Consider the following 16,602-nt stretch of genomic DNA (forward strand, 5'->3'; position numbering starts at 1 on the left):
TGAACATCAGCTGACCCATCCACCAAGGGCATCATGGGGTGAAAAAGCCATTGGGTACTAGCAAGGGAAAGCCCATCCCAGCAGTGCATCCCATCCTCCTCGCTTCCCAGAAAGCCTGCAAGATGCCTGCTCCACGTCTGCTGGGATCATTTTACCACTGAAGCCAGCTCCACCAGCACCGTCATGACCACCCTCAGTGCTCTTGAAGAAGGGAAATCAATAAGGAAGGAAGAAGCAATAAGCAATAAAGGTTTTCTGATGCTTCCATTTCATAAGCTCCATCTTCATCTTCGCTGGCACCAGGCCCAGTCTCTGTTTGATGGGCACTTGGCATCACCCAGATACAGACGAGGGTGCTGTGGAGAAGCATCATCTGTGCTGTTTGTGAACAAGGACTATTGGTAAAGCTTCTACTTCTATTATGTGCAGGCACGTACAAATAAAGTCCAGGGAACAAAGTATCTATTTTATTTTAAATTTCATGGGAACCGGAAAAATTCAATTTCAAACAAAGCATAACAAGGAAGATTTCAGCTAAGACACAATTCAATTTAAAAAACCAAAGTAATGGGGCATTTTAGAAGACCTGACCACTTGTATATATTTACCTTTGCTTATATTTCTCTAATTTTTTTGTCATAAGCTGCAGTCCCTATAAATCAGACCATTTATGTCACTGAAGGAGAAAAGGGAAAACAACAGAATGGGAAAAAGATAAAATTCAGTCCACACTAGTTTTCTGTAAAAATTAAGTGGGGAAAAAAAAAGTATCTCGCCTCGAAAAATGTACTTCCAAAGGTATGAAGGTTTGGATAATCCTCCACGTGTGCATTCTCAGTTAATGATGCTTAGAAGAATGTCCCTTTATGCAAAAATTGCAAGTTAAATTAAAATGGGATTGACAGCCTAACTCCATCGCCTTTGATGCTGCCACTGGGAGACAGGAGGAAATTCTCTAAAGGCTGAAAAAAAATACATAAAACACAGCTAGATCCCTTTTTATTTTTTTTAAGCACCATAACTTGTTACAGGATCTCCAGCAATCAGAATCCCTATTCAAATGGAGATCAAAATGAACACTTGTACTTTCACAACAAACACAACTGAAAACACAAACCCACTCTTGTGACTGGAAAAATTAATCTTTAAATTCCATTAAAAATAATCCAATGGACCTGGTGACACACTCCCCCAGGCTCTTCCAGTCTCAAAGTCACCACACAGACTTCAGTCTCCACTCAAAAATAAAAAGTTTAAGTTACCAGACTTAAAAACAAAGCAAAACCTGAAAAAAAAGCCCAACTACAAAACTCCCTTCAGTTTTGATATTGTCACAAAATATTTTGAAAGATTTTCAATAAAATTCTCATTTTGGATGAGACTAAAAGAAACTATAAGAAAACTAAAAGAAAACTATATCGCAGGTTGGTTTTCAGTATTGGTAGCATCTTTTCTTTATCAGCATTTAAATGTCACTTTTAAAATGCTGAGAGCATAATTATCATAATTTATAAAGTTGACATTGGTATTTTTATCACTTTAAAACCTCAAAAATAAAGTTTTCTCTGGAAAAAAAAAAGAATTAATTATTCCAGACGATAAGACGTTCCAGAGGGCATTTTTTTATGTGCTGCAATGTAGAGTTATTGCTATAAATTGGCCGTTTTCAGCTGTTCACACAATAAATTGCACAGGATAATCCCACCTGCCATCCAGGAACTCTTTTCCAAAAAAAGTCTGCATTAGAAGCCACCTCTAGAACGTGTAAACCCTGGTGTTTCCATACATCTTCCTTAGGCAACCACTGCTAATGAGGGCCACTAATTAACCTTGAGGTAACGCTGTGTCTCCTGGCTTGACCTCGGGGACTCACCCGTCCAGCCTGACGTCGGGCAAACTGCGGTTGAGGGCGATCAAGTCACTGGCCATGAGGTTGAACTGGTTGATTTTGAACAGCTCTTTCATCTTCTCCTGCTCGTCCTTAGGGATGAGCACAGCCTTTCCCATCTCTCCAGGTCCTTCCTGGTTTCGAGAAATTACAGCTGGAACACAAGAGAGCAAAAGGCAATTTTTAGTACACGGGCAGGAGTTTTATTCCTCCCCAACAGGATTCCACAACCTTTGGCAACCAGCAAGGAATGGTAAAAAAAAAATGTAGTAACACATCACAACTTTCTCTATGCTCCACTGGGAGGTTTTATCCCTTCCTGATCAGAATTTTTATCTAGAGCCTTTCTAAAATGACTGAAAAACCCGGATTTGTTGCCTTGCAGCTTTGGGTCATAACCACAACGGCGGTAAATGACTATTCTCAAGAGATTTACACTGGGATTACAAAGTGTAGCACCAGACTCTCGTGAGACTCTGCAGACAGAAAAGGGTTGGGAAACACTTACAAAGCGTAGCACCAGATTTTCGTGAGATTCTGCAGACAGAAAAGGGTTGGGAAACACTTTTATCGCTATTGAAAATTTACATTCAACTAATTCTAACCAACTTCTTTTATTTTTTATTTAGTTTTAACTACCAGGCATGTGATAGAACAATCTCACCCCGCAAGTAAATAAATAAATAAAAAAAAACCATCCTGAGAAATATAGCACCCCAACGCTGATAATCTCACCCCGCAAGTAAATAAATCAATCAATTCTCGATGAAAAAAAAAACCAACATCCTGAGAAATATAGCACCCCAACGCTGATAGAGTATCTTTTACATATTTTATTAGAGACCAGTTTTGAGAAATATTTGTACAGTCAGTTTTGAATTTTAAGGAAAATCATCGTATCGTATCATATAAGCACACGAAAATAAACAAGATACAGAGTGCCTTTTTAGGAGACATTGTATGAAAAGAAAGGAACCATCCCATGTACACAAATAATTATAATCACTATTCTAAAGCAAAAAAAAACCCAAAAGATGACAGCGCCACCAGCAATTCCCTTCTCCAACCCCAGGGTGCAGCTGAGCAGGGGAGGCTGCTTCCCCCCCCAGCTACTTCTGACTCAGACCTTGCACCAACCAACAGAAGGAGAAACACCTGCTTTTTTAACTATTTTTACCTTCACACTTTAAATGAGGCTCTTGGCTGAGGCTGGTTAATCACTACTGATTGGCAATAACCATTACTTGCTCCTCTCATGGATCAGCAGCATGTCCCCAGTCCTGCAGGAGGGCTCACACACAGGGTCCTCACGCAGGAGCTGATGCTCGTGGTGACCCTCATGTGGTGGGTCGCCCTCCTGATCCCTCTTCCAAAATTAATTCTTTAGCTTAAATAAGGGCTCTTGGTATTATTTTTCTGCCATCACATTCGTTTTTCATCTTTAGTATGAAGATTACTTTGAAACATTTGATGATGAGTACCTGGGAAGGTCACTTACGGAGCCTTCTCTACCAGTGAGGAGTAATTCAATCCTTTAGTTTTGCAAACAAAAAAATAAAATGCAAGAAGACTAAACCCCTTCCTACAAAAGGCACTGAAGAAGACTAAGTGACTTTTTCAGGGAATAAGTAAATAAATAAATAAATGTATGTTTTTTCCAAGCGAAACAGACATCAGGGCTTGCTGGAACACCAGCATAGTTTCATTTTGTTTTTTACTTTGTTTTTTCTACTGCAAACTAGCAGAAATGTACATAAAAGGCTTTTAAAAATTTAATATTGCAGACTCTGGGCACAGAAATTTTGTTTCTGCAGTTCTAGATTACGCTGTGGTTGAGCAAAGACTGTTTGACAGTACGGGATGATATATTTTTTTATCCTCCCGGTTGATCAGAAGCAGCATCTTCCTCTGCTGCAACGGGAAGAAATTATTAGCTTTCGCTGAGATTACAAGCAAAGATTAAATCGCTCCCAGAGAGGTGCTTAAATCTTCAAGGTGGTGACTCTGCAGCCTCTATGCCCGGCAGGATTCCCTTGGGATGACAGGTTGAGTGGTGAGGGTCCATCAGGGCCAGCAGCACCAACCCATGCCTGAGGGGCTGGGAGGAACCTTCTCCGTGTCCAAGCACTGCTCAGATTCCTCTCGCCTGGCTTTGGGAAAGGAATTCAGGACTACACTGCTGTGTCAGTCCCCTAATTGGTAGAATTTTAAGTTAGAGTCTACAGCAGGTGGCAGGAGTGATTCTGCCCCTCTGCTCTGCTCTGGGGACACCCCACCTGGAGCACTGTGTCCGGCTCTGGAGTCATCAGCTCAGGAAGGACATGGACCTGTTGGAGCCAGAGGAGGCCACGGAGATGCTGGGAGGGCTGGAGCCCCTCTGCTGGGAGGACAGACTGAGAGAGTTGGGGGGTTCAGCCTGGAGAAGAGAAGGCTCCAGGGAGACCTTGGAGCCCCTTCCAGGCCCTCAAGGGGCTCCAGGAAAGCTGGGGAGGGACTCTGGATGAGGGAGGGGAGCCACAAAATGAGGGGGAAGGGTTGGACCCTGAAAGAGGGGAGATGGAGCTGAGATGTGGGGAAGAAGTTCTTTGGTGTGAGGGTGGTGAGAGCCTGGCCCAGGTTGCCCCGAGAAGCTGTGGCTGCCCCATCCCTGGAGGGGTTGAAGGGCAGGTTGGAGGGGGCTTGGAGCCACCTGGTGTGGTGGGAGGTGTCCCTGCCCAGGGCAGGGGGTGGCACTGGGAGGGCTTTAAGGTCCTTTCCAATCTAAATCAATCTATGATTCTATGATCTCACAGTCAAAACCAGTTAGAAACACCACCAGAAAGAAATAAGGACTGAGATCATCTCCATCCTGTGCCTGAAGCTGCTTTCAAGCTTGATGCTGGTCCTCTCTGCAGCTACACCTCACCCACAGGACTGCTGGGGAACCTGCACTGCACACGTACACACACGGTTCTACATTATATATGCGATTAAATTCCTCTTGGAACGTTTCATAAGGTATATTTATGTAGTATGTAATAGGAACATAAAATATTTGGGATTAATGGCTCGTAATTAAACTCTGCTATATCATCACTTCCTGGAGAAACGATGAGCCTCCTCAGAGACTACCATGTGAAGAGCCAGTCCCTCGAGCTGCAAATTTTGTTTATGGAAATAAATTCTGCCTCCTTTTTGCTGGAAGAGGCAGAGGACACATATTTATCTTAATAGCAGCAGAGAGGAGGCAAAAAGGGTCAGCTTGAGAGATGAAACCATTGAAAAACAGGTGAGGAGCACAGAAAGGAGCTTGGCCAACGTCCTTCTCCCTGAGAAACAACATAAAAGGGAAAGGAATCTCTCAAAAGAGGGATATGCATGTCTCTGAGGAGGAAAAGGAGTGATGAGAAGATGAAGGAAGTTGGTCATTGTAGCATCTGCTGAAACACCATGGGATTGACTAAAAATACCTTAGTGAACATTTTCTCCTGGAGAAATTAGAAACTTTTCATTAAAACAAATTATTTAGAGGGAAAAAAAATAATAATTTAGCAACCCATTATTAGCAGAGTCATTATTACAACAATAAATTTGCTGCCTCTCCTTGTCGTAAGCCAAATATCAAAACTATCTCCCTAAAATGTGTGGAGCACCAACAGCAAAGGGTCTCACATTCTAAGCCCGAGTAGCAGGAGGAAAGCTGGAGAGCATCTTCTGCTCCAGTATAAACTCACTGAGATTTCATTCCAATCCCAGCTCTTTCCCAGTGCCCCATCACAGGGACTTGGATAAAACTCAGCCAGAAAACTTTTGTTTATTCTGCTTGCAGGCACGAGTTATATTTTCCTTCATCTGCTAAACTAATTTTCATTATAAGATTCTGTGTTCTGTTGTTTACTGAGGTCCATCAAGATAGAACCTCAAAGAGATTCTCCTGTCCTGAAATTTATTATAAAACTAATCAGAAATTTCCTAAACAGCCTTTCCCCTCTCATGCTTTTATTCAGGTATTATCAGATTCCATTTCATTTCAATCACAGCTGACACATATCTGTGACGGAGAAACATATTTAATTCTGCCATGGTTAAAACGCAGCGACCTCAACTTATTAAATCTTTAGAGAAGATGCACACGGGTTATGAATTAACAACCAGAGAGACACTAACGTTTTCAGAAATGTAACTGGAATCCATACCCTCAGGACCAGCCCTTCTTGCATTTCCTCTCCCATAACCAAGTTTTGAGCCCCGGGACTCTGGAAGAAACATTTCTCCACTGCCTCAAACCCAGCAGACATGAAGCATGCAACAATCCAACCATGGTCAAAGTCAGGAAAAATCACACTGTCCATTTTCCAAATAGTATGTAAATATTAAAATAAGTCAACCTCACAACACCAGAGATAGCAGGGCTATTTAGCAAATTAAGATCTTTTGCAAATTTGGCATTTTTCAGAGCAAATTGGATTTTTGCACTGAAAACTAAAGATAGTCTCAAAAGTTTTCTAACAGCAGGTATCTCACCAAAACTGGCTTTCTAAAAGCACAAAGCCACTACAAATACTTCTACTGAATGATCTGTTATTTATACAAAGTAAACAAAACGATTTTATTGTTGCTCCAAATACTGATATTGTCATTTCACCCCATTTTTGATGTCCTGCTTTACCTTTGTTCTGGGAAGTACAGCTCACTTCGTTAGTGCAGCACACTTCATATCAAACTGTTCAGAATATTTTATGAAATACCAAGTTTGTATTCAAGTTTCCCTACCCAAATCTTTATGTAAAACACATATGTACAGTCAAACTCTCCAATCAGAGAACATAAATATAGAGCAGAATCCCTTCGCCTAGAGGATTAAAATGAAATAAAATCAATTTCTTAAGTAAGTATTCAGAATGCGTGAATGGTAAAGAGGCACCAATCAGTGCACGCTCACTGCTGATGAGGAATTACTTCACCTCTACTGGTGTAAGCTAAAATGAGCATAACAAGCCATTTCCTGACTGAGCACATCTTCAGAAATATCACTGAGAATTTACTGTCAAACCCACCTTTTCTACATGGCTTTTATACTTCTTTTAGATCTCTTTGTGAAGATCGTTGACTTTAAATGACCCAGCAGCAAATGCCAGCCCCAGCCTGAAAGGAGGGGCTGCACTAACAGGGGCTGCCCAAATATTCCAAAAAAATCACACAAATCCTCCAGTCGGGAGAGGTCTAAGATTTTCCAACCCTTGTTGCCTCCAGGATTTTTCCCCTATGGGAAGAGCAGATTCACCCCACAGGGAGCTGCGTGTCCCCATCACGAGCAGCCCTTCCCAGCCCAAACCCACAGGGAGAAGACAGTGCTGTCACCTTTCAAAGTACTTCAGCTCACCTTCAGCCTCGTATTTTAATTAATTTGCAATGTTAATGGAGACCAGAAGGATAGCCACAATCCTTGAAGCCAGTGTGGAAGAATCAGAGAGATATATTTAATTTTTCTATATAAAAATTACCTGGCTGTTGTTCAATAAGCTCATTAGCACATCTGATCCATAGACACTTTGGGAGCTTCTGCTGCTGGGAAGTGAAAATTTTTAGCAAATACTAAAAACAAGAAAACAAAAGAAAACCTTTGACTTATCTGCTATTTGCTCTTCCTTTGTGTTGAAAAACCCACCTGGCTCCTCACCAGGCTGTTCTTTTGCTGGTAACACTTGTATGATACTTCAATGTCACACTTCACTGTCTGGTGCTATTTCTGCCTCATTCTGTCACCTGCCCTTGCTGATGGGTCTCCATGGGCTTGTCTCAGTCTCTCTCATTCCTTCTGGATAATTTGATTGAGGTTTTATTTACTGTGCAATGCCCTCCTGAGCTGCAGGTACGATTCTGCCTCCTGCTGTACTTCAGGTTGTTTCTAAACACCAGGACAGGCTGAGTTTTTAAACCATACATCCAGCAAAAAAAAAAAAACCACCCTGAAATCGTTTGCATTTGACTTGCTTTGTACAAAATCTTACCCAACAAGCACCAATTCAAGGCTTTCATCCATCAGCATGTCTCAGTTTCCCTCTGCAGCATCAGCAAACCCAACACCCAGAGGGGCCTCAGGCAGCCCCTCCTGCCAGTTAAATTCCCTGATCTATTTTGGCACTAACAGTCTGTATAACGTAAATAAAATTCACTCCTATAGGCAGAAGTAACTGGGAAGATTATTTTTGTATACCAGATTAATTCACTTTCACGAGACCTTAACTAGAATACCACATTTTGAGTCACACTCAAGATTTCTAACTTACCTTGATCATATTGCCCTTCGCAGAGTGAAATGAGTCTTGTTAACAGCTTTTTACCATCTTTATAAACATGAAAGCTTTGTAAGGTCTCTGATACAGCCCTAAATATAGTTTAGTGAATTTATAAATAATGTCTTAATCCTCAGCAACCATCAAAGCTCATTAAGTATCCTTCCCGTATATTAGCTACATGAGATGATGCTAAGTCAAAGCAATTATTTTTTAGATATCTGAAATACTTCAGGGAATACTTCCCTACCAGGGAACGCTGAAGAAACTGAAATATTTCAAAGCTGCAAAGGTTATGTTTTTCATGGCTCTGCCCTCACCCAGAGATGCCTCAGCTGAGGGGAATGAGCAGAACCCATACCTGGAGGAGCCACTCAGATTTGATGCTATTTACATGGCGTTGTCTTGGTGGACCCTTGAAAAAGTAGGAGATGGCTTGTGCTTCAGGAATCTGAGATGCTGTCACTGCTGCCTTGAAGGCAGAAGCTATTTCAGTAATTCTGTAATTTTTTTTTTTTAAATAAGCTCCTTATAGCCCCAGTAATTTGGGTACTAACACCAGAAAACTTTTCAGCTTTCAGTATGGATCAGTTCTGGGCAACACATACTGCAGATCTGAAAAACGACTGTCCATCCTGACATGTGAGGACAAGCTCAAGATGAACACAACAGTCCATTAAAAAGGCAGAAGAAAAATACATCTAAAATGGTAAATAAAATAAAGGGAAGGATGGCTGCACATCACATTAATCCCATCACTGCTGCCAGGTGCACATGACAAATACACACCTCATTTCTTCCTTCCACAAAGATTGTATTAGCTCAATCTTCTGATATTAAGATTTCACACTGTGAAAAATCTTAACAAAATAGAGACCTAGATTCCTCTTCTCCTCGGTAAATCACATTGACTAATGAACTTGAAATTGCAGTCTACTTGTCATCCTTTAAACGTAAGATGAAAGAAAGAAAATGTGAGAAGAACAGGGATGGAGGTGGATCTCAGGAGGTCACCTAAAGCTTTCCTCACAGCACAGGACACAATTAACTGGACTTAAAACATCCACAGCATATGTGGGTGCAGGGTTTTGGGGATGGCTGGGGATTGTTGGTTTTTTTAAATATTTGTTTTGAAACCTCGGAAGAGAAAGTTTCTACAGCCTTTCAAGGAAACCTTGATGAAATCCAAGCAACAAAATAATTTGGTGAATTATACTTGTACATTCATACACCCGAGGAAATAGAATTTTCATGAGCTAAACATATAACAACTGGAGGATGGATGCTCTTTAAAAACATTTAAAGGATTGAGTACAGGCAGACAAAGTTAGAAGTATTTCTGGGGAACTGAGCAAAGAGAAATCTCAACTAAAGCCAGAGAATACATAAACAAGCCAGAGGAGGTCAGATTTCTCCTGACCAAAACCCAAAATCTGAGCTGACAATACAGTGGGAAAATTAAGAAAAACTTCATCAAGTCATTTAGACTACAAAAACCACAAGAATAAACATTATCAATCGCAGAAATTATTAGATTAAGTGTCTTCAGGCCTCTTCCAGTTTTTAATATTATTTTTCGGTAAACCAGACCTAAAACCCTTTCTTTGTTTTGTGCCCACCCAGGAAAGGGTTCCAGTAAATCCCAAGATGACAAATCCTTTCCCAGATGAGGACACTGGTTTGTCTGGGTTAGCAAACGCTGCCTCAGAGCAACTGGTAGAACACAGAGAAAAGATGAGACATGGGCTTTAAAACAATTCTTGCAGAGATTTGCCCATGCTGCAGTGGGGGCTGTACCCAGATCGTTGTGCTCAAAAATGTATGTTTTTTCCAAGCGAAACAGACATCAGGGCTTGCTGGAACACCAGCATAGTTTCATTTTGTTTTTTACTTTGTTTTTTCTACTGCAAACTAGCAGAAATGTACATAAAAGGCTTTTAAAAATTTAATATTGCAGACTCTGGGCACAGAAATTTTGTTTCTGCAGTTCTAGATTACGCTGTGGTTGAGCAAAGACTGTTTGACAGTACGGGATGATATATTTTTTTATCCTCCCGGTTGATCAGAAGCAGCATCTTCCTCTGCTGCAACGGGAAGAAATTATTAGCTTTCGCTGAGATTACAAGCAAAGATTAAATCGCTCCCAGAGAGGTGCTTAAATCTTCAAGGTGGTGACTCTGCAGCCTCTATGCCCGGCAGGATTCCCTTGGGATGACAGGTTGAGTGGTGAGGGTCCATCAGGGCCAGCAGCACCAACCCATGCCTGAGGGGCTGGGAGGAACCTTCTCCGTGTCCAAGCACTGCTCAGATTCCTCTCGCCTGGCTTTGGGAAAGGAATTCAGGACTACACTGCTGTGTCAGTCCCCTAATTGGTAGAATTTTAAGTTAGAGTCTACAGCAGGTGGCAGGAGTGATTCTGCCCCTCTGCTCTGCTCTGGGGACACCCCACCTGGAGCACTGTGTCCGGCTCTGGAGTCATCAGCTCAGGAAGGACATGGACCTGTTGGAGCCAGAGGAGGCCACGGAGATGCTGGGAGGGCTGGAGCCCCTCTGCTGGGAGGACAGACTGAGAGAGTTGGGGGGTTCAGCCTGGAGAAGAGAAGGCTCCAGGGAGACCTTGGAGCCCCTTCCAGGCCCTCAAGGGGCTCCAGGAAAGCTGGGGAGGGACTCTGGATGAGGGAGGGGAGCCACAAAATGAGGGGGAAGGGTTGGACCCTGAAAGAGGGGAGATGGAGCTGAGATGTGGGGAAGAAGTTCTTTGGTGTGAGGGTGGTGAGAGCCTGGCCCAGGTTGCCCCGAGAAGCTGTGGCTGCCCCATCCCTGGAGGGGTTGAAGGGCAGGTTGGAGGGGTCTTGGAGCCACCTGGTGTGGTGGGAGGTGTCCCTGCCCAGGGCAGGGGGTGGCACTGGGAGGGCTTTAAGGTCCTTTCCAATCTAAATCAATCTATGATTCTATGATCTCACAGTCAAAACCAGTTAGAAACACCACCAGAAAGAAATAAGGACTGAGATCATCTCCATCCTGTGCCTGAAGCTGCTTTCAAGCTTGATGCTGGTCCTCTCTGCAGCTACACCTCACCCACAGGACTGCTGGGGAACCTGCACTGCACACGTACACACACGGTTCTACATTATATATGCGATTAAATTCCTCTTGGAACGTTTCATAAGGTATATTTATGTAGTATGTAATAGGAACATAAAATATTTGGGATTAATGGCTCGTAATTAAACTCTGCTATATCATCACTTCCTGGAGAAACGATGAGCCTCCTCAGAGACTACCATGTGAAGAGCCAGTCCCTCGAGCTGCAAATTTTGTTTATGGAAATAAATTCTGCCTCCTTTTTGCTGGAAGAGGCAGAGGACACATATTTATCTTAATAGCAGCAGAGAGGAGGCAAAAAGGGTCAGCTTGAGAGATGAAACCATTGAAAAACAGGTGAGGAGCACAGAAAGGAGCTTGGCCAACGTCCTTCTCCCTGAGAAACAACATAAAAGGGAAAGGAATCTCTCAAAAGAGGGATATGCATGTCTCTGAGGAGGAAAAGGAGTGATGAGAAGATGAAGGAAGTTGGTCATTGTAGCATCTGCTGAAACACCATGGGATTGACTAAAAATACCTTAGTGAACATTTTCTCCTGGAGAAATTAGAAACTTTTCATTAAAACAAATTATTTAGAGGGAAAAAAAATAATAATTTAGCAACCCATTATTAGCAGAGTCATTATTACAACAATAAATTTGCTGCCTCTCCTTGTCGTAAGCCAAATATCAAAACTATCTCCCTAAAATGTGTGGAGCACCAACAGCAAAAGGGTCTCACATTCTAAGCCCGAGTAGCAGGAGGAAAGCTGGAGAGCATCTTCTGCTCCAGTATAAACTCACTGAGATTTCATTCCAATCCCAGCTCTTTCCCAGTGCCCCATCACAGGGACTTGGATAAAACTCAGCCAGAAAACTTTTGTTTATTCTGCTTGCAGGCACGAGTTATATTTTCCTTCATCTGCTAAACTAATTTTCATTATAAGATTCTGTGTTCTGTTGTTTACTGAGGTCCATCAAGATAGAACCTCAAAGAGATTCTCCTGTCCTGAAATTTATTATAAAACTAATCAGAAATTTCCTAAACAGCCTTTCCCCTCTCATGCTTTTATTCAGGTATTATCAGATTCCATTTCATTTCAATCACAGCTGACACATATCTGTGACGGAGAAACATATTTAATTCTGCCATGGTTAAAACGCAGCGACCTCAACTTATTAAATCTTTAGAGAAGATGCACACGGGTTATGAATTAACAACCAGAGAGACACTAACGTTTTCAGAAATGTAACTGGAATCCATACCCTCAGGACCAGCCCTTCTTGCATTTCCTCTCCCATAACCAAGTTTTGAGCCCCGGGACTCTGGAAGAAACATTTCTCCACTGCCTCAAACCCAGCAGACATGAAGCATGCAACAATCCAACCATGGTCAAAGTCAGGAAAAATCACACTGTCCATTTTCCAAATAGTATGTAAATATTAAAATAAGTCAACCTCACAACACCAGAGATAGCAGGGCTATTTAGCAAATTAAGATCTTTTGCAAATTTGGCATTTTTCAGAGCAAATTGGATTTTTGCACTGAAAACTAAAGATAGTCTCAAAAGTTTTCTAACAGCAGGTATCTCACCAAAACTGGCTTTCTAAAAGCACAAAGCCACTACAAATACTTCTACTGAATGATCTGTTATTTATACAAAGTAAACAAAACGATTTTATTGTTGCTCCAAATACTGATATTGTCATTTCACCCCATTTTTGATGTCCTGCTTTACCTTTGTTCTGGGAAGTACAGCTCACTTCGTTAGTGCAGCACACTTCATATCAAACTGTTCAGAATATTTTATGAAATACCAAGTTTGTATTCAAGTTTCCCTACCCAAATCTTTATGTAAAACACATATGTACAGTCAAACTCTCCAATCAGAGAACATAAATATAGAGCAGAATCCCTTCGCCTAGAGGATTAAAATGAAATAAAATCAATTTCTTAAGTAAGTATTCAGAATGCGTGAATGGTAAAGAGGCACCAATCAGTGCACGCTCACTGCTGATGAGGAATTACTTCACCTCTACTGGTGTAAGCTAAAATGAGCATAACAAGCCATTTCCTGACTGAGCACATCTTCAGAAATATCACTGAGAATTTACTGTCAAACCCACCTTTTCTACATGGCTTTTATACTTCTTTTAGATCTCTTTGTGAAGATCGTTGACTTTAAATGACCCAGCAGCAAATGCCAGCCCCAGCCTGAAAGGAGGGGCTGCACTAACAGGGGCTGCCCAAATATTCCAAAAAAATCACACAAATCCTCCAGTCGGGAGAGGTCTAAGATTTTCCAACCCTTGTTGCCTCCAGGATTTTTCCCCTATGGGAAGAGCAGATTCACCCCACAGGGAGCTGCGTGTCCCCATCACGAGCAGCCCTTCCCAGCCCAAACCCACAGGGAGAAGACAGTGCTGTCACCTTTCAAAGTACTTCAGCTCACCTTCAGCCTCGTATTTTAATTAATTTGCAATGTTAATGGAGACCAGAGGGATAGCCACAATCCTTGAAGCCAGTGTGGAAGAATCAGAGAGATATATTTAATTTTTCTATATAAAAATTACCTGGCTGTTGTTCAATAAGCTCATTAGCACATCTGATCCATAGACACTTTGGGAGCTTCTGCTGCTGGGAAGTGAAAATTTTTAGCAAATACTAAAAACAAGAAAACAAAAGAAAACCTTTGACTTATCTGCTATTTGCTCTTCCTTTGTGTTGAAAAACCCACCTGGCTCCTCACCAGGCTGTTCTTTTGCTGGTAACACTTGTATGATACTTCAATGTCATACTTCACTGTCTGGTGCTATTTCTGCCTCATTCTGTCACCTGCCCTTGCTGATGGGTCTCCATGGGCTTGTCTCAGTCTCTCTCATTCCTTCTGGATAATTTGATTGAGGTTTTATTTACTGTGCAATGCCCTCCTGAGCTGCAGGTACGATTCTGCCTCCTGCTGTACTTCAGGTTGTTTCTAAACACCAGGACAGGCTGAGTTTTTAAACCATACATCCAGCAAAAAAAAAAAAACCACCCTGAAATCGTTTGCATTTGACTTGCTTTGTACAAAATCTTACCCAACAAGCACCAATTCAAGGCTTTCATCCATCAGCATGTCTCAGTTTCCCTCTGCAGCATCAGCAAACCCAACACCCAGAGGGGCCTCAGGCAGCCCCTCCTGCCAGTTAAATTCCCTGATCTATTTTGGCACTAACAGTCTGTATAACGTAAATAAAATTCACTCCTATAGGCAGAAGTAACTGGGAAGATTATTTTTGTATACCAGATTAATTCACTTTCACGAGACCTTAACTAGAATACCACATTTTGAGTCACACTCAAGATTTCTAACTTACCTTGATCATATTGCCCTTCGCAGAGTGAAATGAGTCTTGTTAACAGCTTTTTACCATCTTTATAAACATGAAAGCTTTGTAAGGTCTCTGATACAGCCCTAAATATAGTTTAGTGAATTTATAAATAATGTCTTAATCCTCAGCAACCATCAAAGCTCATTAAGTATCCTTCCCGTATATTAGCTACATGAGATGATGCTAAGTCAAAGCAATTATTTTTTAGATATCTGAAATACTTCAGGGAATACTTCCCTACCAGGGAACGCTGAAGAAACTGAAATATTTCAAAGCTGCAAAGGTTATGTTTTTCATGGCTCTGCCCTCACCCAGAGATGCCTCAGCTGAGGGGAATGAGCAGAACCCATACCTGGAAGAGCCACTCAGATTTGATGCTATTTACATGGCGTTGTCTTGGTGGACCCTTGAAAAAGTAGGAAATGGCTTGTGCTTCAGGAATCTGAGATCCTCTGTCACTGCTGCCTTGAAGACAGAAGCTATTTCAATAATTCTGTAATTTTTTTTTTTTTAAATAAGCTCCTTATAGCCCCAGTAATTTGGGTACTAACACCAGAAAATTTTTCTGCTTTCAGTATGGATCAGTTCTGGGCAACACATACTGCAGATCTGAAAAACGACTGTCCATCCTGACATGTGAGGACAAGCTCAAGATGAACACAACAGTCCATTAAAAAGGCAGAAGAAAAATACATCTAAAATGGTAAATAAAATAAAGGGAAGGATGGCTGCACATCACATTAATCCCATCACTGCTGCCAGGTGCACATGATGTACCTCAGATCTGAATGACTGTCCATCCTGACATGTGAGGACAAGCTCAAGATGAACACAACAGTCCATTAAAAAGGCAGAAGAAAAATACATCTAAAATGGTAAATAAAATAAAGGGAAGGATGGCTGCACATCACATTAATCCCATCACTGCTGCCAGGTGCACATGACAAATACACACCTCATTTCTTCCTTCCACAAAGATTGTATTAGCTCAATCTTCTGATATTAAGATTTCACACTGTGAAAAATCTTAACAAAATAGAGACCTAGATTCCTCTTCTCCTCGGTAAATCACATTGACTAATGAACTTGAAATTGCAGTCTACTTGTCATCCTTTAAACGTAAGATGAAAGAAAGAAAATGTGAGAAGAACAGGGATGGAGGTGGATCTCAGGAGGTCACCTAAAGCTTTCCTCACAGCACAGGACACAATTAACTGGACTTAAAACATCCACAGCATATGTGGGTGCAGGGTTTTGGGGATGGCTGGGGATTGTTGGTTTTTTTAAATATTTGTTTTGAAACCTCGGAAGAGAAAGTTTCTACAGCCTTTCAAGGAAACCTTGATGAAATCCAAGCAACAAAATAATTTGGTGAATTATACTTGTACATTCATACACCCGAGGAAATAGAATTTTCATGAGCTAAACATATAACAACTGGAGGATGGATGCTCTTTAAAAACATTTAAAGGATTGAGTACAGGCAGACAAAGTTAGAAGTATTTCTGGGGAACTGAGCAAAGAGAAATCTCAACTAAAGCCAGAGAATACATAAACAAGCCAGAGGAGGTCAGATTTCTCCTGACCAAAACCCAAAATCTGAGCTGACAATACAGTGGGAAAATTAAGAAAAACTTCATCAAGTCATTTAGACTACAAAAACCACAAGAATAAACATTATCAATCGCAGAAATTATTAGATTAAGTGTCTTCAGGCCTCTTCCAGTTTTTAATATTATTTTTCGGTAAACCAGACCTAAAACCCTTTCTTTGTTTTGTGCCCACCCAGGAAAGGGTTCCAGTAAATCCCAAGATGACAAATCCTTTCCCAGATGAGGACACTGGTTTGTCTGGGTTAGCAAACGCTGCCTCAGAGCAACTGGTAGAACACAGAGAAAAGATGAGACATGGGCTTTAAAACAATTCTTGCAGAGATTTGCCCATGCTGCAGTGGGGGCTGTACCCAGATCGTTGTGCTCAA

At 41.5% G+C, this 16,602-nt stretch overlaps 1 protein-coding gene across 1 annotated transcript in view; it reads right to left on the reverse strand.

Moving 5' to 3' along the window:
• Positions 1-16,602, reverse strand: part of GALNT13 (polypeptide N-acetylgalactosaminyltransferase 13) — a gene marked incomplete at its 3' end in the record, with an annotated part of 140,102 nt that overhangs the window by 67,134 nt on the left and 56,366 nt on the right. The window contains exon 3 of the mRNA XM_014957336.1: positions 1,874-2,042. Coding sequence (XP_014812822.1) covers positions 1,874-2,042 — 169 coding nt within the window. The remainder of the gene's footprint in view (positions 1-1,873; positions 2,043-16,602) is intronic.

The sequence above is a fragment of the Calidris pugnax genome, unplaced genomic scaffold (genome assembly GCF_001431845.1).
Source record: "Calidris pugnax isolate Ruff unplaced genomic scaffold, ASM143184v1 scaffold256, whole genome shotgun sequence".
NCBI lineage: Eukaryota > Metazoa > Chordata > Aves > Charadriiformes > Scolopacidae > Calidris > Calidris pugnax.